Here is a 27667-nt window from a genome sequence, read left to right on the forward strand (position 1 = left end):
ACCTACCTTACCACCCTGCTCCGATGTCCGATGTCTCCATCTCCGATCACCCCCTCTTCACCCATCCCGATCTCCCCCTCTCCCCCCCCGCCCGATCTTCCCCTCTTCCCCCCCCCGATCTTCCCCTCTCCCCCCCGATCATCCCCTCTCCCCCCGCCGATCTTCCCCTCTCTCCCCCCCCCCGATCTTCCCCTCTCTCCCCCCCAGATCTTCCCCTCTACCCCCCCCGATCTTCCCCTCTCTCCCCCCCCGATCTTCCTCTCCCCCGATCTTCCTCTTCCCCCCCGATCTTCCTCTCCCCCCCCCGATCTTCCCCTCTCCCCCCCCCCGATCTTCCCCTCTCTCCCCCCCCGATCTTCCTCTCCCCCCCCCGATCTTCCCCTCTCTCCCCCCCCCGATCTTCCCCTCTCTCTCCCCTGCCGATCTTCCTCTCCCCCCCCCCCCCGATCTTCCTCTCCCCCCCCGATCTTCCTCTCCCCCCCCGATCTCCCCCTCTCTTCCCCCCCCCAATCTTCCCCTCTCTTCCCCCCCCAATCTTCCCCTCTCTTCCCCCCCCAATCTTCCCCTCTCTTCCCCCCCCAATCTTCCCCTCTCTTCCCCCCCCAATCTTCCCCTCTCTTCCCCCCCCAATCTTCCCCTCTCTTCCCCCCCCAATCTTCCCCTCTCTCCCCCCCCCGATCTTCCCCTCTCTCCCTCCCCCGATCTTCCCCTCTCTCCCCGCCGATCTTCCCCTCTCTCCCCCCCCAATCTTCCCCTCTCTCCCCCCCCCCCCCGATCTTCCCCTCTCTCCCCGCCGATCTTCCCCTCTCCCCCGCCGATCTTCCCCTCTCCCCCGCCGATCTTCCCCTCTCCCCCGCCGATCTTCCCCTCTCCCCCGCCGATCTTCCCCTCTCCCCCGCCGATCTTCCCCTCTCCCCCTGCCAACCCGTTACCATTTCAAAATTGAGCCTAATGTTTCAGATCGAAGACCTTTCGTCAGAACTGGAAGATGTTAAAGGGTTAAAGTTTTTAAGCAAGTACAGAACCGGGGACGAGAGGGGTGGGGGGAGGAAAGAACAAAAGGAAAGGTCTGTGATAGGGTAGAGGGCAAGAGTGATTAAATGACAAAAGGGATGATGGTGCAAGGCAAGGAGCATGGTAATGGAACAGGTTAAGAAACAAAAGATGGGTCTAGAGGAGCTGTAAATGGCAACAGCATAACCAGCAGCTGCAGTCCAATAAATAATTTATTTTAAAAAATTGTTTTTACAAAAAAAAAATGGGAGCAGTGGTTATGATCTGAAGTTACTGAAATTAATGTTGAGTCCAGAAGGTTGTAAAGTGCCTAATCAAAAGATGAGATGCTGTTCCACGAGCTTACATTGAGCTTCATTGGAACAGTGCAAGAGGCCGAGGACAGAGAGGTCAGAGTGGGAGTGGGACGGGGAATTAAAATGGCAAGTGACCGGCAGGTCAGGGTCACGCTTGCGGACAGAGTGGAGGTGTTCACCAAAGTGATCACCCAATCTGTGTTTGGTCTCCCCAGTGTAGAAGAGACTGCATTGTGTGCAGCGGATACACATCACTAAATTGAAAGAAGTACAAGTAAACCGATGTTTCACCTAGAAGGAGCGTTTGGGCCCCTGGACAGTGGGAAGGGAGGAGGTGAAAGGGCAGGTGTTGCATCTCCTGCGCTTGCATGGGAAAGTGCCATGGGGACGAGAGCAGGTGTTGGGGGTGATGCCGCTCCCCTCCCTCCTCCGCCTTCCCCTGGCTCCGTACTTGCTTGAAAACTTTAACTCTTTAACATCTTCCAGTTCTGATGAAAGGTCTTTGACCTGAAACGTTAACTCTGTTTCTTTCTCCACAGAGGCTGCCTCACTTGCTGAGCTTTTCCTGCAATTTCTGTTTTTATTTCAGATTTCCAGCATCCGCAGTATTTTGCTTTTTATTTACTGGAATGGTACCAGGGATGTGAGACTTCAGTTATGTGGAGAGACTAGAGAAGCTGGATTGTTCTCCTTAGAACAGAGCCAGTACTGACAGTCCCCAGCTTGACTAACAATATACATATATAGTATCATATTCATATGCAGTAAATCCTCTGACACACATGGACCTGCAGTTGGTTCTGTTCTCTGCCTGCCAATTATATCCTGTAACCTGAAATCTCTTGTATTGTATACAAGCTCTACAAACTTCAGTCAAATTGAAAGGCACATCCACAATCACAATCTGCAAATAAGTGGTGAGTTCTAATCAGTTGTTTGATATATTAATTTGCTTTCAGCGACACTACAGAATTGAAAAGGCTTGCAGCTATCAACTGCAGTATCATCATTCAAACTGAGATAATGAAAAAGCTGCATCTCAAAAGGTTTAATAATTGTACACCTACACATTTCTGCTATTATAGTGAAAAAAACAAGTTTTATTAAAACATTTCATTTGAAAGGTAGGGAAATCTGTTCAACTCAGGATTTTTTTTATTGTAAGCCAGCCACAAATATAAGGAGCATTACCTTGTCATACAAAGAATTCTCATACAAAGTATGTGGCTCTCTAAATGGTCCTCACCTCATTTACTTAAATTACTTCTGAAATTTAGATCACTCAAGCAAATGAATTAACAAGATGTACAAATGGAGCGGTTCATGGTACCACATGTTGATGGTCGGGAGTCCGATCATAGCTGTTAGTCTTGTGGTCCCCTCCATGACAGAACCCGAAAACCTCTTAAAAATCACGATAATATTGTAAGATTCACCCTTCTGACTGATCCACCGTATCCGTACACACATTTTTGCGTGATTTTCAGTGGAAGAACTCCGTTTTAGGTTACTAAAATGAATGATCGAGCCAGCCCGTTTGCCCATCAAATCACGTATTTGGTAAATCAGAATTGGAAACAGATCTGCTGTTTATGAATAACCTTTCAGAATCTATAAGTGATTCTTCAGAATTCGAAAAAGCATTCCTTAATATAATGGCCGATTTGGTAGCGATAAATTCTTCGATTAAAAGGTGTTATGCCCACATTTCTAATGTTGTTGGAGATATCAGACCATTCATGGAATCAACGTGGACAACATTTTTACATAGTGTAGAGATTTGGGCAGATTTGGTCGGAAATCAGGCTGAAATAGCGAAGTGCTTTGTGCAAGATCATAATCTATGGAACATTGTTATGCCCGAAAACGCTGATTGCTATCAGAAATGCTACTAGTATTTCACCGGTTCATCAAAACAGAAACGGGGTTTAGCCACCAAGAAGAAGCATGAAGCTGTGTCCATTGTAGGTCGGCAGAATGTTTAAATTCATCTGATATTATTTTTATTATGGAGACTGAACAATAGTCAAACAAACTCGGGCGAATGAATAAGCTTTCAATTTCTTGCAGTTTTAAAAATGAAGTCTCACTTTCCATTTGTTCATAGAAACATAGAAAATAGGAGCAGGAGTAGGCCATTCGGCCCTTCGAGCCTGCTCCACCATTCAATATGATCATGGCTGATCCTCTATCTCAATACCATATTCGCGCTCTCTCCCCATACCCCATGATGCCTTTCGTGTCTAGAAATCTATCTAGCTCCTTCTTAAATATATTCAGTGACTTGGCCTCCACAGCCTTCTGTGGTAGAGAATTCCACAGGTTCATCACCCTCTGAGTGAAGAAATTTCTCCTCATCTCAGTCTTAAATGTCCTATCCCGTATCCTGAGACTGTGACCCCTTGTTCTGGACCCCCCAGCCAGGGGAAACATCTTCCCTGCATCCAGCCTGTCTAGCCCTGTCAGAATTTTACATGTTTCAATGAGATCCCCTCTCATTCTTCTTAACTCGAGTGAATACAGGCCGAGTCGACCCAATCTCTCCTCATGCAACAGTCCTGCCATCCCAGGAATCAGTCTGGTGAACCTTCGCTGCACTCCCTCTATGGCAATTATATCCTTTCTTAGGTAAAGAGACCAAAACTGCACACAATACTCCAGGTGTGGTCTCACCAAGGCCCTGTATAATTGCAGTAAGACATCCTTGCTCCTATACTCAAATCCTCTTGCAATGAAAGCCAACATATCATTTGCCATCCTAAATGCTTGCTGCACCTGCATATTTGCTTTCAGTGACTGGTGTGCAAGGACACCCAGATCCCTTTGTACATCAACATTCCCCAATCTATCACCTTTTAAATAATACTCTGCCTTTCTGTTTTTCCTTCCGAAGTGGATAACTTCACATTTATCCACATTATACTGCAACTGCCATGTACGTTCCCACTCACTCAACTTGTCTAAATCGCCTTGAAGCCTCTTTGCATCCTCCTCACAACTCATCATCTCACCTAGTTTTGTGTCGTCAGCAAATTTGGAAATATTACATTTGGTTCCCTCATCCAAATCATTGATATATATTGTGACTAGCTGGGGCCCAAGCACTGATCCCTGCGGTACCCCACTAGTCACCGCCTGCCACCCCGAAAAAGACCCATTTATTCCTACTCTCTGTTTCCTCTCTGTTATCCAATTTTCAATCCATGCCAGTATATTACCCCCAATCCCATGTGCTTTAATTTTGCACACTAACCTCTTATGTGGGACTTTATCAAAGGCCTTCTGAAAATCCAAATAAACCACATCCACTGGTTCTCCCTTATCTATTGTACCAGTTACATCCTCAAAAAACTCCAGTGGGTTTGTCAAACATGATTTCCCTTTCATAAATCCATGTTGACTTTGTCTAATCCCGTTGATATTTTCTAAATGTCCTGTTATCACATTCTTTATAATAGACTGTAGCATTTTCCCTACTACTGATGTTGGGCTAACTGATCTGTAGTTCCCTGTTTTCTCTCCCTCCTTTTTTAAATAGCGGGGTTACATTTGTCACCCTCCAATCTGCAGGAACTGTTCCATAATCTATAGAATTTTGGAAGATGACAACTAATGCATTCACTGTTTCCATGGCTACCTCTTTTAGTACTCTGGGATGCAGATTATCAGGCCCTGGGGATTTATCAACTTTCAGTCCCATTAATTTCTCCAGCACTATTTATTACTAATACTAATTTCCTTTAATTCCTCCTTCTCACTAGTCACATGGTTCCCTAGCATTTCTGGGAAGTTATTTGTGTCCTCTTCCATGAAGACAGAACCAAAGTATTTGTTTAATTGCTCTGCCATTTCCTTGTTCCCCATTATAAATTCTCCCGTTTCTGACTGTATGGGACCTACATTTGACTTCACTAATCTTTTTCTTTTTACATACTTGTAGAAGCTTTTACTGTCCACTTTTATGTTCATCTTTTGGTTTATATAATATTATAGTGTTTGATGACTTGTTCCTTATATTCAATGTTCTTAATGAGCTTTCCCTTTCTCTCTTATTTTCAGCAGCCGATACAAGTCCATGCACAGAGAGTGGAGAGCCATCAGAGCCTGCCAAGAGGCAAACAAGTGTTCTTGTTTTGGACTTGCCCAAGCAGTTCGATCTTCTCACATTCTCCCCAAAGTCTGCATCATCTGCCATGGCTCAAAGTACACCACAGACTTTAACCATAAGAGACGTCCTGAAGTTCTGGGGCAATGTGAGTTGTAAACGGTGCGCACCGTGGCTGCAGTGTGTACCATCCACAGGATGCACTGCAGCAACTCGTCAAGGCTTCTTCGACAGCACCTCCCAAACCCGCGAACTCTACCATCGAGAAGGACAGGGGCAGCAGGCACATGGGAACAACACCATCCCGACTTGGAAATATATCGCCGTTCCTTCATCGTCGCTGGGTCAAAATCCTGGAACTCCCTACCTAACAGCACAGTGGGAGAACCTTCACCACACGGACTGCAGCGGTTCAAGAAGGTGGCTCACCACCACCTTCTCAAGGACAATTAGGGATGGGCAATAAATACTGGCCTTGCCAGCGACGCCCACATCCCATCAATGAATAAAAAAAATTACTTGAAGCTGCCCGTCTCAAGCAAGACCAGAAACTGCTGCCATACATTGAGGATCAAGATTGTGTGGCAATAGAAGTTCACTACCATGCCAGCTGCCATAAGTTTTACACATGCTTCCTCACGATATAAGAGGAAAATGACTGGTACCACTGGATTCAATCAATTTCCAATCATAAGTAGCAGTTGAATATTGTATTTTCTTGCATATTAGCTGATAACAATTAATACAGTCCATTTTTAAAAAGCACTACTTGTTTGCCATGTTATTTTCGGCAATGTGCAACTTTTGAGTGTGGGATCGGTTAAAATCTTGATTAGGCATACATTACCTATACTTTTAACAACATTTAATTCCCTGCCAAGGAGGGGACCACAAGAATCAATTCCTGAAGGGCTATGAGTTGCATGCTCAATAGTCACATGCCCTCAAGCCTGTGCTTGCTGTTCTTATAATTATAAAAGAACTAATTGTAACCCTTGCGGACTGTGAAGTGAGAAAGATGTATACAGGGATTCAAATACAGTATCAAAGTTATTCCTCATTTTTTTAAAATCCTCAACAGGACTGAGAAATAACAGAGCTAAAGCAAACCAAGCAAGTGTTCCTCATTACCACAGAGTGCTGAAAATTTGGGACCTCACAAAACAGTTAATGTACATTTGGAGGACATTAGCTTTTGGAACTTTATAGCTGGACATCCTGATACGTTGGTGTGTTTGAACACTGACATTTTACAGAGAGCTTCACGTGTGTATGAGTGTGTTCTGAATGCACACGTTGATATTCTGTACTACACGCATCAACATGTAACAATTCCATTTTTTGCCAAAGAAAAGCTAAAAGGATATTTAGTCATTCCAGACTCATTGCACCATTATTCAGCTAAATAACAATAACTGATAAATAACTAGCAAAAAAAATATTTTAAAAAAACACTCTTGGATCCAAACTTTCAGGGAAATGCGGTACATATTACAGGTGTTACTGTGGCTGCTGCCACCTCAGTCTAGGTGCCACTTTGTGATTAATTATTCTGCAAATGCTTGCTGCTAGGATCCCATGTACATGTGAAAAACTAAGTACATAGTAATGCAGCTCTTCATTGCCAGAAAGGGGCAGTGCATAGAGATATGGGGGGCGATTTTAAAACGCAGCCTGGAAGGGGGCGGGGGGTCAATTTGAGGTCGGGAGGCCCTGGACGTCCTTACGATTTTGATGTAAGGACGTCTTTTATTTTTTTTTGTTGGTTTCCTGTCTGACTGACCGGCTGATTGACAGGCTGGTCTTAGTCGGACGGGAGAGCAACCAGGGAGAGGACGTGTTCAGGTAAGTCTTTGCTTGCATGGATGGGGGGGGGCATGGGTGGCCATGGGGGTACGGGTCGGCATAGGTGGGCATGGGGGTCACAAGTCATGGGGGGTGGGATCAGGGGTCAGTCACGCGGGGGCGGGACGGGGGTCATCGGGGGGTCCGCAATCGTTGAGGGTCGAGGGTCGGAGGATTGGGGGTCGGACTAGGGTCAGAGGATCGGGGTCGGGGTCGGAGGAGGAGGATCGGGGTCGGAAGGTTGGGTTCGGGTGGGGAGGATCGAGGTCAGAAAATCGGGGTCGGGGGTCGGATCTGGGTCAGAAGATCGGGTTCGGAGGGGGAGGGTTGTGGGTCAGAGGGGGAGGATTGGGGTTGGGGGTTGAAGGGGGACAATTGGGGTCGGGGGTCCGCGATCAGGGTTGGGGGGTCAGTGCAGGTAAGCTTGTTGGGCCTGGGGGAAGCACTCTTGCTCCTCTGGGCCCACAAGCTGTGCCTTTCTAGACACCTACCTGTTAATCTCGGGCCTTCTCACCTCCTTTCACGAGGCATAAAACAGAAGGCCTGGGAATCCCGGCCCCCCCGGGTTGAAATCGGGAATTAGTGACAAGGGCGTGACAAGGGGTGGGTGACCAACTTTCTCCCGCCTCCTGGGAGCGGGTTGGTCGCCCACCCTTTGTCCCGCCCTGGAAAACCGGAAATGGGCGGGTTGGGGGCGGGTCTGAAATGGTGGCAATTTTCAATGCCCCCTGTCTCCAACCCACCCATTTTTTACTTTTAAAATCAAGCCTATGAACTCTTAATCTTCAGGCAGGAAGGAAGTGGAAGAATTGATAGGCCTGTACACTTGAGATATAAGCCGTATGTGTATAGATTGATTTTTTATCCAATTTTTATTCATGTATATTGTATAGGGACCTCTCACACCCATGTTCCTCAGGTCACTTTTTCTAGTGAAAGAATGGATGTGAGTTTAAAGCTTTGTACTCATGTCTTTTTTCACTAAAAATAGTAAACAGAGGAAAATATGCTCCCCCATGTTCTAGCATTCCATAGCATAGCGCATTAGTACAACGAGTTGCTGCATCAGTGTTTAATATTCAATACTTAATACAAGACCTGCCCCTTGTTTAATATTTAATGCTTCACTTCATAGATTTTTCAAAATATGTTTTTTATTCAGGTTTGTAATAGGAGATAATCCCCAGTCGGTAATGGGTTGGCTGAGCCCCAATGAAAAAATCAAAAGATAATATAAATTTAGTAGTATTAAATTGCCTGTCCTTGCTGTTGGCTGGGAATGATACACAGGAAGAGAAGCAGCTCTAGCAGTGGAGTGATGAGCATTGAAAGGGCCCTTGTTTTCAATCCCACCTACCTATACAATTAAACATAGTGTCTGAAGTATGAAACCTTCGAGTGTGGCCACTGAGGCCTATCACTACTGGGGGATCATGCTCAAGAGTCTTACATCCATATAGCAAAAAAACTGTTAAGCTAATTTTGACAAAATCAAAAGTAGTGAAAATACCAATACAGAACAAGTAACTAATAGAAAATCGAACAATGAAATACCTCAATTTTTATATTCCAAGCTACTGTTCTTGAACCAGCAATTTCCACAAAACAGTCTAATGAAATCACTCAAATAATTATTTTGCACTGTTTCCAGCTGCCATTTTTTCTTTTTCACTCAAGTCAACGTATACAGCTCGAAATAATATTTATTGCACAATAAACACAAAATATGATGCAATTCTGAAAAACAGTCACGAAAGCTAGCCATACAAGTATGCACTTCAAGTTAGAAGTGTCTGCAAGAAGATTAACCATATGTCCATGCACATCTGTTCTCGGTCCTGGGGTTGAACTGAAAATTTCACCTGGGTCTTGGCAGCTGAGGATTTCCAACTGCTGTGGGCAAACTATGTCTGTGAGAGAAAGTTGCATTATAGCGGATGTAGCTTTTGCCCTGTTCCTGTGGAGCTGCAATACCGAGAAAGCACTAGAATAAGCCGCACCCAATAACAGTCAAACAGAAAAAGACTGGTAGGAACGTAGGAACAGGAGTTGGCCATTCAGCCCATCAAGCCTGTTCCACCACTCAATTAGATCATAGCTGATCTGTATCTTAGCTGCATCTTGGTTCTAATAACCCTTAGTACCTTTGCCTAACCAAAATCTATTCATCTCAGTTTTGAAATTTTCAATTGACCTAGTCTCAACAGCTTTATGGGGGAGAGAGTTCCAGATTTCCACTACCCTTTGTGTCAAGAAGTGCTTTCTAACATCACCGCTGAATGACCTAGCTCTAAATTTACGGTTATGCCTCCTTGTTCTGGACACCCTCACCAGAGGAAATAGTTTCCCTCTAGCTACCTTATCAAATCCTTTTGTCATCTTAATTACCTCAATTAGTTCAACTTTAATCTTCTATATTCAAAGGATTATAAGCCTAATCTATGCAACCTGCCCTCATAACTTAACTCTTTTAACTCCGAGTCATTCTGGTGAATCTGCGCAGCACCCCCTCCAAGGCCAATATATCCTTCCTGACGTGCGGTGCTCAAACTGAATGCAGTACTCCAGATGGGGTCTAACCAGAGCTCTGTACAACTGTAGCATAACTTCCACCCCTTTGTATTCCAGCCCTCTTGAGATAAAGGACAACATTCTATTAGCCTTTTAAATTATTTTTTGTGCCTGTCCACTAGCTTTTAGTGATTTCTGTACTTGGCCCCTTAAATCTCTCTGCTCATCCATAGTTCCTAGCTTCTCACTGTTTAGAAAACACTCTGGTCCATCTTTCCTAGGTCCAAAATGGATGACCTCACACTTTCCTACACTGAACTCTATCTGCCACAGTTTTGCCCACTCACTTAATCTATCAATGTCCCTTTGCAACTTTCTACTCCCATCTACATTATTTACTGAGCCATCTTAGTGTCTTCAACAAACTTACACAGCTTTCTATTCCTTCATCCAAGTCATTTATAAATATAATAAAAAGCTGAGGCCCCAGTACAGATCCTTGGGGGACATTACTAGTCGCATTCTGCCAATTTGAGTACATACCCATTATCTCTGCTCTCTGTCTCCTACCTCCTAACCAATTCCCTATCCAAGCCAATAGGTTGCCTCTAATTCCACGTGGTTTCATTTTTGTTAACAGTCTCATATGTAGAACCTTGTCAAATGCCTTCTGGAAGTTCATATAAATAACATCTATAGATACTCTCTTATCTTCCATGTTTGTTACTTCCTCAAAAAATTCAACTAGGTTTGATAGATACGATTTACCCTTTACAAATCCATGCTGGCTCTCTCTGGATCAGCTCATATTTGTCCAAATGCTCACTCTGTCCCTGATAACAGATTCTAGTCACTTCCCCACAACCGACACTGGGCCTATAATTTCCTAGTTTATCTCTCCTGTGGTAGCTCCTGTGGACATATTGAGGGTAATTTTGACTTTGGGTAACAGTGTAAAATGGCGATATTGATTCAGCCACCCATTATACATCTCTCCCAATTTCTATTGCCATTGAAATGTTTGTTATTAAGTTCAGTCAGTAAGAAACTAGAAAAGACTTCAGAACTTCTACACATGTGGGGTTAATTGCCCTCCCAGCCCTCTCCCCACCCCCAGTGTAAGTCAGGAAAGGCAGTTTTCACACACTCTCAACTTGGCCTTCACTAAACCTGGCTGTTTTCCTGGTTTCAACTTATTTGCATGCGTTGGGTGAGTGGTGGACGGGGAGAGGCATTAAATGGCTATTTTGCATCACTTTTCACTCCAGTAGACTACGCTCAGTTACCATTAATGCAATGTACATTCACCTCGAAACTGGTAACTGTCAAAAGCGAATGCAGATACAATCCTGGAAAGACTAAGGGGTCTCAAAACAGCTCAGGCTCCCGAACCTGACAGCATTCAACCGAGGGTGCTCAAAGAAATGGGAGCTATGCTCACTGAGCTTCTTGCTTATATAATTAACAGATCGCTAAGGTCAGGGCTTGTTCCTGTGGACTGGAGGGAGGCTCATGTTGTCTAATATTTTAAAAAGGCAACAACTCAGAACCAGAAAATTACAGGCCCCTTAGTTTGACTTTGGTTATAGGCAAGTTGCTAGAAGGGATCATTAAAGATACTCTGTGTCACCACCAGGACAGAGAAGGAGTTATAGACTCTTATCATGGCTTCTGGAAAACCAGATCCTATCTCACCAATCCAGTTGAATTTTTTGAGGAAGTTATTAAATCAGTGGATGAAGGTAGCCCAGTTGACATATACTTGGATTTTCAAAAAGCTTTTGACAACGTGTCAAACAATAGCCTACTTTATAAAATAGTAAATTGGAGGGTAGACCTTGGGTTGGATAAGGAATTGGTTGCACTGTCATAGGCAAGCTGTTGTTATTAATGGTAGCGGTTCTGCGTGGGGACTGGTTACTAGTGGAGTCCCAAAGGGATTGGTGTTACGACCATTGCTCTTTACAATCTTCATTAATGTTCTTGGTTGAAGGCGTTGGGGGGACTGTTTAAAAGTTTGCGGATGATACAAAGATTTCCATGAGTGTTAGAACCTTCAATGAGAAGGAACGACTACAATCAGATCGAGATGTGGTTAGGGAATGGGCATGTGTCTGGCAGGTGTCATTTGATGTAGGTAAGTGTCATGTTGTGGATGTGGGAAATGGTAATGTTAACCATGTATATACCATAAATAAAAACAGAAAACGATGGAAAAGCTCAGCAAGTTAGGCAGCATCTGTGGAGAAAGAAACAGAGTTAACGTTTCAGGTCGAAAACCTTTCGTCAGAACTGGAAGATGTTAAAGAGTTAACAGTTTTTAAGCAAGTACAGAGCTAAGGAAAGGGGGGTAGTGAGTGGAGAGGAGGAAAGAACAAAAGGGAAAGTCTGTGATAGGCAAGAGTGATTAAATAACAAAAGGGATGATGGTGCAAGGCAAGGAGGGTGGTAATGGGACTAGTTAAGGAACAAAAGATGGGTCTAGAGGAGTCTCGAGTTGCTGTAAATGACAACAGCAGAACCATTAACCAGCAGCTGCAGTCCCACCAAAAAAATGGAAAATGGGAACAGTGGTTATGGTCTGAAGTTATTGAAATCAATGTTGGGTCCGGAAGGTTGTAAAGTGCCTAAACGAAAGATGAGGTGCTGTTCCTCGAGCTCACGTTGAGCTTCATTGGAACAGTGTAAGAGGGCGAGGACAGAGAGGTCAGAGTGGGAGTGGGCCGGGGACTTAAAATGGCAAGTGACCGGCAGGCCAGGGTCACGCTTGAGGACTGAGCAGAGGCGTTCAGCAAAGCGATCACCCAATCTGCGTTTGGTCTCCCCAATGGAGAGGAGACTGCATTGTGAGCAGCGAATACAGTTTTCCTCTCATACATATTTCCATCTTTGTTTGGTTGGCAAGAAAAAAGTTGGAGAGAAAAAACTATTTTCTCTTGCATTCCCCTCCCACTACAAAAATGGTGACAGCTTACTGTCCTTTGGTCCCTCAGGCACTAGGCTACCTCTAGTAACATGTCTAAATGCCCATTATTTATGTTTCAGTCTTGATGTGGAGTGGTATGCTATTCAACTGTGTGTGGCATCACAACAAAGCCCAATCCAATCCTTACCCTGACATCCACACGTGCAGTTCAGAGATTCTCAGTGAATAATAATCAGGAGTGGGAGCACTGGCAAAAATCTGTCCTTCCTAAACCACAGTGAACGTTGGACTATGGCACACCTGGCTGAGATGGGCTAAGTGAGTACAGAATGGACATCAAACCTGGCCCCTTCCTGATCTGTACGGCTCAGCTGCTCAGTAGATAAACTATGATTCTTTTTCCGTTCTCTCTATCACTATTCCTCTTTTAATTCTGTTTGTCCTACCACTCTAATCTAGGTTGAGTACGCATTTATCTGCCAACCTACAACTTGCCGTTCTAATACAGAGCTCCACTGAGTATGTACAAATTTAAAACAGAGTTGTCATCTCCAAAGTTTAAGAACTTGTGCACGTCTGCATCACAGACAGACACCTTCACCAGAACCTCCTGTCCAATGACAACCTGTTCTCTCTTGTGTCTGATGAGACAGTGTGGAACTGAGCTGAACTCCAAACTGCTAAAATCAATGAACTATTGTATGTATATATGGATTTAAAAATGACAGTTCTTCATTTTAATCACATAAATCCATGGGTCAGTCAAAAGTCTCCATCAATGGGAACAGGAAGGGAAGCTACAAGTCAGAGTGTTGGACATTGGAAATACTTCCATTCACTTTTAATGGATGATGGCTATATTCATTATTTATTGGATCTCAGGCCATTTTCAAAATTGTTACAAGCAAGTACAAAACACAGAATATGCCGAAGAACCTCAGCGAAAATATCAGCACGTTAACTTCGACTTAGGTGAGCAAAGTCCTGGTCAAGATCGATGCACCCAAGCCCTTACAGTCTAGGACAAAGATACCCATCAATAAATTGATGACAAACACATTTGATGCTGGCGTGTATCAGAGGCAGTGCGGTGAACTAATTGACAGTGTGGCTCTGAAGTACAAAGCCCACTGACCCAGGCCCTTGGCTCTGTGTCTGTCTGGCAACAGAAAAATAAATTTGAAACAGGTTAAAATTCTTCACTGCATGTTCTGTTGGCAGTACGCCACTACTAAACATTGGTCTGCGATCTTTCAAAAATATTCAGATATTTTTATATAGTCTATGCACCCAGGCAGTAAAGGCTGTCGACTTTTGCAGGAATATCAGTGCTTTGGGTAAGAATTCAAGTTTATGTGGCTGGGATCAGTTTATGACCAACTGCACCAAAAATCAAACTGAGCCCTGGGATTCCCACTATATAATTTGCCAAAAGGGATGACACGGGTTTATTTCTGTAATTTTGGAGGAACCTAGACAGTCTTTCTCCTTCCTTTTCTGCCTAACTCGCTCTGCTTGCCTACAGGTATTGACTCCATGTTGGGAAACAGTTCCACAGGTGCCAGATGCTCTCCTGTATCTCGTCCAAGAACCTCACCTTGACAAGAAATGCTGGCAAGCTATTCAATCATGGATGGCATCGCAGTTCAGCCTGATCAGGTCCTCATGTTAATAGGTGCTCCCGACCTGTGGGGGCCACTGGAGAGTGATCAGGAGCAGGAATCCTGGCTGATTTTTTCCCTCCCTCACCCAAGGCCACTGAGGATAATTGTAGTGTCCCAAACACTGTCCTCTTTGACATCAGCATAGCCCAGGGATCAAAGCTGGGACCATAATATTTAACGCCACAAACAGCTGGGGCCATCAAGGGAGAGACAGACTTTTTCGAGAGATAGCTCCAAGGTATGGGTCAATTCAGGTTCAAATGCCCTAAAGAGCAGAGAAATTTGCCACATGTCTTGAAACCCAAGATGAGGAAATGAAACAGGTCAAGTCTGGATAGGCCTGCACTCGAGCACCATACGATATTTCTTCCTACAATGCAGGGTTAACAATTCACCAGTTCTTGGCATTCTTCTTAAGTAATTTAATTTGAGTTCTCTGGTCAAAACCAGCAACTCTGAATAAACAGTATAGTGAATTCAATTTACCAGACAGGACCGGATACTGGGCAATGCTTCAAAACACTCCAGAATTTGGCTGCTTTGTGTTAAAAAGAATGTTTTAGCTTCAGGCCTAACTCTAAATCTTGCTCCATCCACTGCTGTATCTGGTGCTTTATGAACTTTTATCATGGATTTTCGCTTTCTTGAGCCTGGTTTAGTTTAATGATCATTCCAAACCATCCACAATTAGCCTTGTGATGACTCTGCACATAGTCAATGGGGTCTAAATTCATTAGTGCCCGAAACCGGGCATGATCTGAGTGGCACGCAGCCAAGGTGTGCCACAACAGACAGGCCCGAGGACTGTCCTAAATTTGTCCACAGGCCTCACCATCATAATTTTAGCGAGCTGCGGGCACCAATCAGGCGCCCGAACTTAGTTCGCCAGTCCGGGCCCTTTGAATTTTGGTCGGCTCAGGTGAGTCCGGGGTGGGGTGGGGTGAGAGGGGTTGGGCAGGGAGGGGAGTGAGGCGATGGGGAGGGGTCAAGTGAAAGCCAGCAGCTTCCGCTATGGAGGCAGGAGGAGCACTGGTTAGGCCACTGTAGAGCCTGTAAAAGTGGATGCCACTTGCACCAATGCAAGCTCTGACTACTTTTCACCAATTTTGGGAATGGGTCTGGAAATGGGTGCAGGAGCCTCATTTTAATATTTTACTGCTAAAAAAAGGCCCTGCTGAGTTTAGCAGTGGTGCGGTTGCACGTGCAAATCGGGCGCGGGCCTTTCTACAGCTAAATCTGTCATTATTACATCTGTTAGACCCCAATGTGCCATTAACATCCTGTAATTTTACACTGAAAGAACACTGTCATACTGTTGGCTATAACTCGAGGTTGATGGAAATGATGAAGCTTCAACACCTGTGACAATTTCTTTGAGGAAAAAGAGGTGCTATCTTCATATAAAATATCAGAAGATTTTGAGTCTACCTGTTCTTTTCAGTGAGCCCATTTCTGTTGTGTTCAAATACTACAATCTTTTTATAGAAGCCTACATGTATTGATTGCAGTTTAAAATTTGGAAGACAGTACTATTGAACAAATGGCAACAGACTCACCGCCATGTTGGATACTGCAGAATAACTAGTGTGTTTGCATTACAGGGCAGATGAGCTGAATTCTGCGTTTCTTCACAGTAAAGCTGCACAGCAAGCTTTGCACCCACATGTAGTGCACACAGTACACTCCACTTGGTCTTCTGGTGGTAGCCTTAATTACATATTCATTTAGACCCCAACATGCCGCTAAACATTCACTCCCTTCACCACCGGCGCACTGTGGCTGCAGTGTGTACCATCCACAGGATGCATTGCAGCAACTTGTCAAGGCTTCTTCGACAGCACCTCCCAAACCCGTGACCTTTACCACCTAGAAGGACAAGGACAGCGGGCACATGGGAACAACACCACCTGCACGTTCCCCTCCAAGTCACACACCATCCCGACCTGGAAATATATCGCCGTTCCTTCATCATCACTGGGTCAAAATCCTGGAACTCCCTTCCTAACAGCACTATGGGAGAACCTTCACCACACGGACTGCAGCGGTTCAAGAAGGCGGCTCACCACCACCTTCTCAAGGGCAATTAGGGATGGGCAATAAATGCCGGCCTCGCCAGCGACGCCCACATCACATGAACGAATTTTTAAAAATTCATGGTCAGCTCTCAGCATAAAGTGCGCACACCATTCAGAGCTCACACAATGGGGGTAGAGTGGAATTTCTGGCATTGTTGCAGCTCTGTAAAGGGCTACAGTAGCCATTATAAGGGAAGTGGCCACTTAAAAGGTAAGTAGCTGCATATCCTGGGGAAATTTTTTACGGCTGCCAAAAATCAGCGGAGGGCAAATATTGAAAACAGCAAAAGGCTGTGGAGATGAAAATATTTTCGGCTGGGAAAAATCTCTGGATGGAGAAAGGAGCAGCTGGCAGAAGAACCTGTGGATGGCACAAAAGATATTGAGGTAGGAAACACAGTCTGTGGGCAAACAATGGATCTCAACCACCTTTGATAGATGGTGATGTGCTAAATGGGTGTAAGGAGAGCAGTGCAACATGGCTAGCAGGAGGTGGTGACCAAAGTCAGTGTGGTGTACAGTACCTGCACAACCTGGGAACAATTGTGGAAAAATATGGCAGCTCTTAAGAAAATTGCCCTGGAATGACTACTCAGCACTCCCATACACCGGATAGATTGATAAAGTATACCACAAAATGTTGCCTGTCCACCTGTAACACATCTACTGTTAACCCATGCAAAGTTCTCAGACTAACAGAAGTATCATTAAAATCATACTGCATATGCAGTGAAATGACCTACTTATCTTGAAACCCAAAGGCGAGCCAATGAAACAGGCCAAGTCTGTACCAGTCTACACATTAGGACAGTAAAATGTGAGTTTAAAAGTTCACCAGCTCTTTGAATTCCTTTTTAGTGAAGTATGATTTGTCCTTTCATTTGAATTTTCTGATGGAATCCAGCAGCCCTGAATAAGCACCACACACATAGAAAGGGTATTAGGCAATAATAGAAAACACTTCAGTTTTAGCCTGCTCTGTGTTAAAAGTGCTGTGGATTTATTAGTTTTCTGGTGCCCAAAAATGAAGATGGCATTTTTGATACTCAGAGTCTGTGTGCACTGCAAAGAAATGTATTTTGCATCAAATAGCGTTAAATCGTGAGAGATCACTTGCTGGTTTTATTCTAAACAATTTATGTTTTGTGAAATCAATTGCAATCTGATAATTCAACTTATTTTCCAATCCGTTCAGTTTACCGAACATCTAAAATAACAACTCTAAGTAGTTAGAAGGGCTTTGTTTGTTTGCAGTGTCATTGCTTTTTGCAATAGTTTCTCATATCTTTGTGAGCTGCATTTGTCTCATGTACTTCTCATTCTTTCAGAGATTCATACACAAAATGTTGGTGCTCAAAACATTTAAAAGGGGCACTGCCATCTGTTTGAGGCCTTCTGCATCCTGGTTCAGTCCTTACACCGCAAAAGCAGCCAGAATGACGTCTGGGAAATAATTTGCATCCATGTGTCTTCCCTCCGTGAATTCCCCAGCACTATACTCACTTTCATTTATTATGGCAGGCCACATTTATACTGCAGGTACTGATGTAGGACTGGTTGCTACAGTATGGGTTCCAGCTAGGCAGTATCCTGTTTACAAAACCTGGCTTCCTGCTTGGCTGGAGATCCAATTGTCCTGCCCAGGAGAAAACAATTCAAATTCAAATGTTCGGAGAGAACATTTAACTCAATGCCAGGCTTGAGCACTTCATAAATCAGGTTTGACTCTACACTGGAATTACACTCCATTGAGTGAAAAATGTAAGCCTGGTGGGAGTCTCGGGTTGCCATCTCTGGTTGGACGTATTCCAGGAGGTTTCATCACATGACCTCCCACCTCAACCGCCCCGCTCCAAAACTCCCACCCAACACGTCCATCGTCACAGTGCACTGCCTTCTCATGTCAATTGGAAAGCAAACAGACTCTTCGTTACCTGATTGAATGAATCTTGACCATCAATCAAACAGCTTTTCCCCTCCAACTCCAATACTTTTACGATTAATAAACAAAAGTGTTTAAAGAAAATTTTAAAAACACACAATTTTTTTTACTGCCCCTCTGATTTTTCTCCAGGGTTGTTCGCAGCAGTGTCCTGTAGATTAATCATTGATTCCTGGAGACTCCAGGACAACCCTGGTGGGTTGGCAACCCTATGGGAGTCTCTCCTCCAAGGAGATTCCCATTGCTTCTCTGTGGAGTCAGGTCTGGGCTTAACTCTGGATTAGCGCAGTGCTGAACAGAAACCACTTCACACCCATGCTAAGCTTGCAGTATAAATACATCCTTAGAATCCACATACCTGCAGCATGACTGACAGGCTTTGGATGTACGTTCCCCAGTAGCAGAATTGTGCACATTTCAAAACAGAGATTGGAATTGTACAGTGAGCTGGTCAGCATCCATGAGAAGAAGATGGTTTAATGTTTTGGCTAGAGCCATTCTGCTGTGGGATCCATTTTGAAATACTAGCCTTTGGACCTGCAATGCATTTCCAGAACATTCTATTTGTCTTTCAGCTTTACAGCATTTGCGTTGTTTTCCTTTTATTGTTCAATTACCCTCGCTTCTAAAAACACTAACATTCTGGGGAACAATTCTATCTCAACATCAGCATGTACTTCGACTCCAAGAACAGTTTATTTGGGTACCGTTTAGAAATATCGAAACACACTAAGCAACTACCGGCTATACAAAAAAATACTAAGCTGTACGTGAAGAAACTGTTTCCACTTGTGGGTGAGTCCAGAACAAGGGGGCGTAAATAACTTGGAAATATATCGCCGTTCCTTCATCATCGCTGGGTCAAAACCCTTCCTAACAGCACTGTGGGAGAACCTTCACCACACGGACTGCAGCGGTTCAAGAAGGCGGCTCACCACCACCTTCTCAAGGGCAATTAGGGATGGGCAATAAATGCCGGCCTTGCCAGCGACGCCCACATCCCATGAACGAATTAAGAAAAAAGGTAGCCAGTAGCATGTCAAATAAAGAATTTCGGAGGAATTTCTTTACACAGAGACGGATGAGAATGTGGAAATTTCTGCCACAAGGAATGGTAGCAGCAGATAGCATGCACACATTTAAGGGGCGGCTTGATGCATATATGAGTGAGAAGCTAATAGAGGAATATGGGTGGGAAGAGGTAATTAGAGTGGGAGGAAGCTCGTGTGGAATATAAACACTGTCATGGATCAATTGGGCTTAATGGCCTGTTTCTATGCTGTAGATTCTATGTAATTATTTGTAAATCTCTATGGCCTCATTTATAATAGTAACGGCCTATATAAACTTGTCACACTGTAGTGACACCCTCCCACCAGTGGCAACGCTGTTGCACCTCAGTTTTGCATCTCTCAGCTCTTCAGACTGTACTGCAAAGAAATTCCTAAGTTCTGATCAACTAATCTTCTTTGCTTCTCGAATTGTTGTAAGTTTTGTTACTTACCTATAATTAGTCATATAAAATCAAAGTATTATACATAAATAAGGGCAGAATGTATAACTTTAAAATGAGGACTGAATTATATCTCTGTGTCCTGATTCACTTACCCCTTAAGCTCTAACCCCACTTTACCTGAAGACTACACCTGATTTTGACTCCCCACGTGCAACACAATGTAAGATCAACTATTTTATGTATATACTTTTGATACGCAGGTAAATCAGTCAAGATACAAGTGCCAATGTTTAGATACTAATTCTAATAAGTGCAACATACCTACTAAAACCAGTCGCATGAGTGTATCGCTGATGAATGAAATGTTGCTTAGGATATCCCAAAACCATTTATAATGCGTCAGGGCATGATGCAAAAAACTGGGGCTCGGCTTCAGAATCGTATAAACTCTTGACCAGAAATAAGCTGCAATTAAAAATATGTCATTTAGAAAAGAGTAATGATCAAATCAACTGTAGCAAATACTAGCAAGCATTGTAAATATAACGCTACTTTTCACCCTTGACTATTTTATTATTTATACCACACCCCCCACACACATTTAGTGCCACCAATACTGCAGAAGTCCATTTTGTTTTGTTTTCCTGGTAGGACAAGAAGTTTAGTCATTTTTCTGACTGTCCCGGCGCAGACAGCTAGCCTTCCTTTTTAAATTTAGCAAAATATGAATCTCCATGGATAAGGGATGCCCACGGGGTTCTTAAAAAATCAATACTTGAAAAACTTTTCTTCACATGGATCACAAAAATTGCCTGAAAATCATGCGCTTCGAGTACTTGCATCATTGCAGTTAGCGTAAACAGTGTTTCAAATTACTAATATGTTTGCAAAACAGCCATGATGGAAATGTTACTTCTGATGGGTATGGTAATCGAGCAGTTATGGTGCTGAGATTGTGAGTTCCAATCCCATCATGGCAAGTTGTAGAATTGAATTTAATAAATTTGAAATTTGTGGGCTCGCACCAGAAAATGACCTTGAAAGCTGCTTTTTCATCATAAAAAAACATTTCACCGATGTCCTTCAGGGAAGGGAGCCTAACATCCCTACCTAGTCTTGCCTACACGTAACTCCAGTCCCACACAATCTTAATGCCCTCAGACTAACTAGGGATGGGCAATAAATAGTCAGTGTTGCCCACATCTCAAGAACAAAAAAAAAGGAACATTAATTACCCAACAAATTCGGCTACCATGCCTCCTGAGAAACATGTGCTGCACTGAGTCAGGGAACAGGTGGCTCCTTTATAACATTTAATTATGGTAAATAAAGTTCCTTTTGAATACACAGTTCCACAGTAAGCACTCTCAAAAAAGCAGATCATTCATCGATAGAATAAACTTTGCTCGGAATGAAATAGATGTTTAATATCACAATTTAAATTTGGTCGACATTCAAAACCAGTGTGCTTGGGTTGAGCAATTAAGGGATTAATAGGAATGTTTTGAAATAAATCCTTCTTCGACAGCACCTCCCAAACCCGCGACCTCTACCACCTAGAAGGACAAGAGCAGCAGGCACATGGGAACAACACCACCTGCACGTTCCCCTCCAAGTCACACACCATCGCAACTTGGAAATATATCACCGTTCCTTCATCGTCGCTGGGTCAAAATCCTGGAACTCCCTTCCTAACAGCACTGTGGGAGAACCGTCACCACACGGACTGCAGTGGTTCAAGAAGGCGGCTCACCACCACCTTCTCAAGGGCAATTAGGGATGGGCAATAAATGCCGGCCTCGCCAGCGACGCCCATATCCCATGAACGAATAAAAAAAAATTTGATTGAAAGCACCAGTGATGATGATGCATTTAAATTGAAGTTTCAATGCACTGCCTAATGATTAGAGCCTATAACTGTATCTCCAATAAAATCTGACTGAGAAAAGTGAGCAATGAAACAACTTACGCAAAGTGCAGTTAACTCCATAGTAACCAGTGCGTGTGCAGTCGCATTCATAATCTTCCCTCCCGAAGTTAACACACACTCCTTTATTCTGGCACGGGAAATAACAGCAGGGATTTACTGCAATAAGAAATAACCAAATTTAGAGTTAATGTTCAGAAACATTTTAATTGGCAAAGATTTTTACTGAATTTTCACGAAGACTCCCTGCAGTTCTTAAAGGGGCAATATTGTGAAGCGGATTTGAGGGAGGTCGTTTTTGGACACCTCAACACATGGAACATCCAGAAGAGGCCTCCATCAAAAGCTCTGGTTCAGCAATCAGTGTCAATTTAGGAGCAGATTTGTGCTTTGGCCACCAAGAACCAGATTGAGGCAGACCAAACTCATTTCATGTAGGGCCTTTACAGCCAGGAGACAAAGAAGACTTTCATCTCTAGGCTTCATTTGTACCTAGCTCTCAGAGATGAAATGGCAATATCAAACCCACTGCATCACCCAATCCCCCAAATTTTTACAGATTTAAACCCCAAGAACGGGTGAGTTGGGGACGGGTGGGAGTTGAAAATAGTTGTTTCTTGGGTCGTGACCACAACCCGGCTTCATTTGTGGGTTTAACGTCAGCGCATAAAAGTACAGGCTTCCCACTGGGAATGCAAAGTCCGAAAATTTTACGGTTGTGACTCAAAAAAACAACTGTTTTCAACTCTCACCCACCCCCAAACCCATCCGCTCTTGGGGTTTAAAATCACGCCCAATATGTAAGAACATTTTAATGGCAATCACAATCTGCAATATAATGACAGATGTGTCATTTCACTGATCACTGCTCTATTTACAAGTCTAATAAAATGATATGTAAACAAGCTTACTGGAACACTACAGGTATATAACAATATACTATTACCTGCATGAATATATCACTTTGATCTGAAAATTGAAAATTTTAATAAATAAATGCATAAGGCAAGGTTTACAAAACAGGGATTGAGAACTATAAAAAGCTACATGGGATGTGTATCATTGTCAAGCACCAAAATAAAACATAGCAACATAGACAAGCAGCCTGGTAATAATGTAAAGAACTACAAACAATGATCAATAAGGTATCAAGATATTCATGACAAAAAAAATAGTAGCAGCAACCAAATAATCCGCGATTTCAATACCTAATTCAGCTGCCCACCATTCACTTAAACCAGATGAGCACTTTATGTTCATAGATTGCAAGGACACAACTGTGGCATGTATTATCGGCAACTGTAGTTGTCACTGAAAACAGGAATTGTTCATGAATATGGGTGGCTCCCACCATGAGAGAAATGAGAGATGTAACAGGAATCGCCGAGCCAATCCCACCAAAAAAAGTCATATTCTAAGGGAGACAAGTATCTCTTATGTACAAAGGCAGTATCAGTCCCTCTCTTGCAAAGGACAGTTAACTTTTCACTACCTAATGGGTGAATTTAACCACTGTCAGTCAGGTAAATAAACTTAAGGAAACATATCAAAAAGAACAAATAAAAAAATCCCCCCCCCCCCCAGGATAGGCAGCCTCAGGGCAAGGCTTTATTTGTTTAGGAATCAAGCTCTCCAACCACCTATTTTACTGCAATGGATCAAAGTTGTTTTCTTTGCTGTTCAGTAGTTTGGCTACTTGGAAGAGAATTTTAAAAAGGAGAATAAAAAGGATAAATCAACCGGTGGAATTCGAAACTAGTATCTGCCAGCCTGTAATGCTACACACTGCAGCACATGTGCAGACAAAGAAAACTGGAGCTCAGAGAAGGATTCATTCTTTCCAGCATTTTTATTTGATGATATGTTTCAAGTGTCTACATAGGGAGAACAGGGGGAGCAACTGCTCCCCCATTGTTAATATTGAGGTCGCGGTGCACCCCAATATGAAATTACTTCTTTTGCCTCGCTTGAGGTGGGTTCATTGTCATCCGGTGGCTGCCAACTGCCCAGCTCATTAATGAGAGGATTATGAATTAGGGCCCATTCTGATGGAGAATTCAAATTGGTTGTACTTCCAGGTTTCCCATCAGGAATTCCACCCACCACCCCTCCCCCCGGGCTAAAATCATGCCCTTTATGTCTGCACATACTTCCTTTCTACAAAACCTTACTTCCTGGTGTGTTAACATTTTCTATTAGAAATTCCCATGTCCATCAATGGAATCGTTTGTGTAAACTGTGGTGCTGTAGTATTTTTCCCAACAAATCACTCAAAATGTTTTCTGATAATTTTCCATTTGAAAATTTGTGATGCACCATTTCTCTCAGTTACAGAAATTCCTAATGTCCAAATCAAGGATTTAAATATTTTTTTAAATGAAAAAATACATATTTCATATTAACATCATTAAATTGACCAATGTAATGGTCTTTTGATGCCTTCATTAAAGTCCTTACATGAAGGCCACTGTAGAGCATGTGCAGAATATCTAATTTCCCAGTCAGTTGTGCAGATAGAATATTTTTCTTTAGAGTCCAGCAGTTTCTGTTCAGTTGTTTTTCGAAATAATTTAAAGAGAAGCTAGAGGGCAAATTTCAAAATCTTTGTTCCAGTAAGATTTTATAGTGAGTTTTATTTAAAAGAGAGGAGGTAATTTTAACCTAACCCTGCCTGATTTTACTTTCCACTGTCTTCAGTGTGTGTGTGTATGTGTGTGAGAGAGAGAGAACTGATCACACATGTGTTGTAGCTTTTGGTATGTGCTCTATAAACTTTACAACGTATATTAAACTGAGAGCCTGGGATCAGATTGAGAGAGAGATAGAGGGAAAAAAAAGAAAGATTTTTTAACTATCAAGAGGCAGAGCATGCTCTGGTCGACTGCCTGGTCTGGCGGGTAAGGGTCTCATCCGTTTCGAGGGCCGCACCTCATTACAATGGTGTTGGCGCGCTGCTGCCAACAAATCAGGCAGCTCGGAGGCTGACTTGGCCAGCAGGGCTGGGGGGAGCAGGGGGGGAGTGGGTTAAGGGGGGGCTATCATGGGGGGGGGAGGGCAGCAGCAGCCTACATTATTCTTGGCAAGACTGGAGGAGCATTGCTGTTGCTCCTGGCCCCACAAAAATAATTTTACACTTGCCGTTTTGGTGCCTCTTCTGCAGTACCACCTGGTAAAACTGGCCAGAGCTTGCACGGCACAAGATTCGGCCAGTTGTCTGTCAAAATTGCAATGGGTGTCCCATTTATATCATAGGACCCTGATTTGCATATTAGAAGGCCCTACCACCTGAAACAGGCAGGTGATCCAGCCGCCCAACAGAAAGCCCATTTGAGGATGGTGGCAGCCAGAGCGCCAGCGTAAACAGGATGGTAAGTGATTTTCGGGCTGCTACCACCCCATTTATGCCCAAGTTAAGATCTACCCAAGTGTCTTCCCTCATGATAATATCAGTTCAATATTCTCACTTGCGTTTTGTTGAAAATTAGAAAAGGTAAATATTTAAGTTGCTTGTACCCGTGAGATAGAGATGGCAATGCAGTCTGACCACTGGCCAAAGGGTATAATTACAGTGTGACAAGTTTATGGAATTCCATCAAAAATAAGTACAGGAAATACAACTTTAAGATGGGGACTGAATTATATCTGTATATCCTGTCCAATTATGCCCCACCCTCTAACTCCATTTCACCCGAAGACCACATTTGGCTTTGACTTCCCTGGTTGATTTCCCTTGGTGTTGCACATGGGGAATCCACCATTTATGGAAGGGTGTAATAATGGTATGGCAGGTTTAAATAGGCAGTTTCCGTAATAAATGTGGATTTAGAATGGAAAAAGTTGACAGGAAATATGCACAGACTTAAGATGTATACATTAAAATCCTTGAGTTATTTTAAAGTTTGTCACAATCGTGACGCTTGGTACTTTGAAATTAATGAGTAATGCTGTAATGCCTCCAATTCATTTAAATCAACGGTTAACTTTGAAATCAATGGCTAACACTGTAATGCTCCCACTCCATCGGAATCAATGGGTGATCCTGTGACACTGAAATCTAAGGGTAACACTATAACACCCGTGGTAGATCGTCCAGGGTCAGGGCACACCCTTATGGAGGTCGAAGTACGACCTCTGAAGATGTGTGCTCCATTTCCCTAAAAGATCTGGAGCCATCACTTGCCCTGACTAACCGTTAGCAACACCACATGAGCAAGTATATAATAAAAAAAATATATATTGATTAAATCTGTAGGTATTTTAAGAAGTAATAATTACTTGTAAATCTCAATTGGTTGAAACAATGTCAACATGTTTCCTAAATAGAGAAATATAAGAGATGCTGCACCTGGAACCTTCCTCTTTTGCTACTCAGAGAATCGTTGCGCCCTTTTCTCTTCTATTTACCTCACGCCACAATGTAGAGCGACTATTCCAGTCACTTATCCCTTGTTTTTTTCAGTCAGATTTTACTCAGCTTCTAAGATTATTAAACAAAAGCTGCGACACACAGACACGCACAGACACTCACTCACTAAGAGGTACCACAACACTGGTGCTAGCTCAAGAAGTCGAGGCTTACCAGACACCCGTTCGTTGAAACAAGAGGCAACACAAACTAAAATAGAAAACTTACTGCCTGTGGTATCAGCCACCTCCAGGAAACAGAGCGGGAGAAGAAGTAAGATAACTCTGGCAACGCGGGCAGCTGGGGGAGGAAAGCACAAACGTGGAAGAGAAACTGTTTAAAATTAAAGTCGATTTCTCGTGAATGCATAAAACAAGCAGTGAGAGAGAAAAAAACAAGTTAGTAAATCAAATGTAACTGCAGCGTTCGCTTTACCTTCCATTGTGCAAGGCGAGTCCTGACAGTGGGCTCTCTCTGCTTCCAAGTTTAAACAGGAACTGGGAGGCAAATTCGAATCAGCTTCAGTTTCTGGGAAAATTATATTTGTCAATTCATATTTGCTGAGAAAACTTGTTGCATTCCGAGGATGGTATCGGATGCAGCAGTTGCTGGCGAAACTCTGCAGAAATGTAGATGCAGACAAAGTGCACTTACATCAGCTGTGGTCTCAAGAGATGTGTCACAACAGGACTGAAAGTTGAGAAACTTCTAGATGGGCGGAGATAAGGCAGACCTGGCATGTTTCACTCATATGCAAATAAATTCTGCTCAAGCATTTTGGTTTACAAATATGAACTATTTAATAACAACAAAGGCTATAACAGCCCCCCAAAAAGGCTGACAGCTTAGATAGCCCTGAATATAGATAGGCCTATGACATGAAAAGATGTAGCTACCTGAAGGTGCAGTGGGATACCAAGTTAGCCTGCAGGTACACTCAACATCCCAACAGTTATAATGCAGAAAGAAAACTGAAGCACACAACAGTGGTTTGGAGCATTGGCAGATGTAATCATTTCTGAAGGGAGATGTGAGTGCTGAGAACACATGATTCATTTTCTAGTGAGGGGCGTTTGGCGTCATAACTCCCCCACGCCCCCTTAGAAAACATTGATTTTTGACAGTTTATTCAGCGCATTTTCCAGCATTTTGGGGTCTATTGCAATTCAAAAGCCAAAAATAATTTATCCTGGTTACAGACATTTTAAATTTGAAAATAAATTAGTTGCATGGACTTCAATATAACTTTACAGTGTCCAGTTCCTTCAACTGGGAATTTAATCCAAGATACACCATATTGATTTGTGAATTGAAGCCCATAACAATGACCCATTAACTGTACAGATTGGTATACATTTAAAATAGCTCGCAGTTTGGAATGAGTGGGACCCATAATGTGATCCTTGGTTGTCCGATGCACAGGTGCAGTTCAGGTGCGATACAGTCTGTCAGAGCGGTACTTTCTGCAGATTTCAAGAGATCCAGTGAGCAGGCCGTGGTA

General features: G+C 43.3%; 1 protein-coding gene across 1 annotated transcript in view; it reads right to left on the reverse strand.

The window, feature by feature from the left end:
* The window catches only part of LOC137300537 (prostaglandin G/H synthase 1-like), a 78006-nt gene extending 51174 nt beyond the window's left edge, over positions 1 to 26832 (reverse strand). Inside the window, exons 1-4 of the mRNA XM_067969664.1 lie at positions 26602 to 26832; positions 26395 to 26466; positions 21804 to 21920; positions 20156 to 20299 (exon numbers count right to left, since the gene is read on the reverse strand). Coding sequence (XP_067825765.1) covers positions 20156 to 20299; positions 21804 to 21920; positions 26395 to 26466; positions 26602 to 26608 — 340 coding nt within the window. The 5' untranslated portion in view covers positions 26609 to 26832. The remainder of the gene's footprint in view (positions 1 to 20155; positions 20300 to 21803; positions 21921 to 26394; positions 26467 to 26601) is intronic.
* Positions 26833 to 27667: the final 835 nt, after the last annotated feature.

This window comes from Heptranchias perlo, chromosome 31 (assembly GCF_035084215.1).
Source record: "Heptranchias perlo isolate sHepPer1 chromosome 31, sHepPer1.hap1, whole genome shotgun sequence".
NCBI classification, from domain to species: Eukaryota; Metazoa; Chordata; class Chondrichthyes; order Hexanchiformes; family Hexanchidae; genus Heptranchias; species Heptranchias perlo.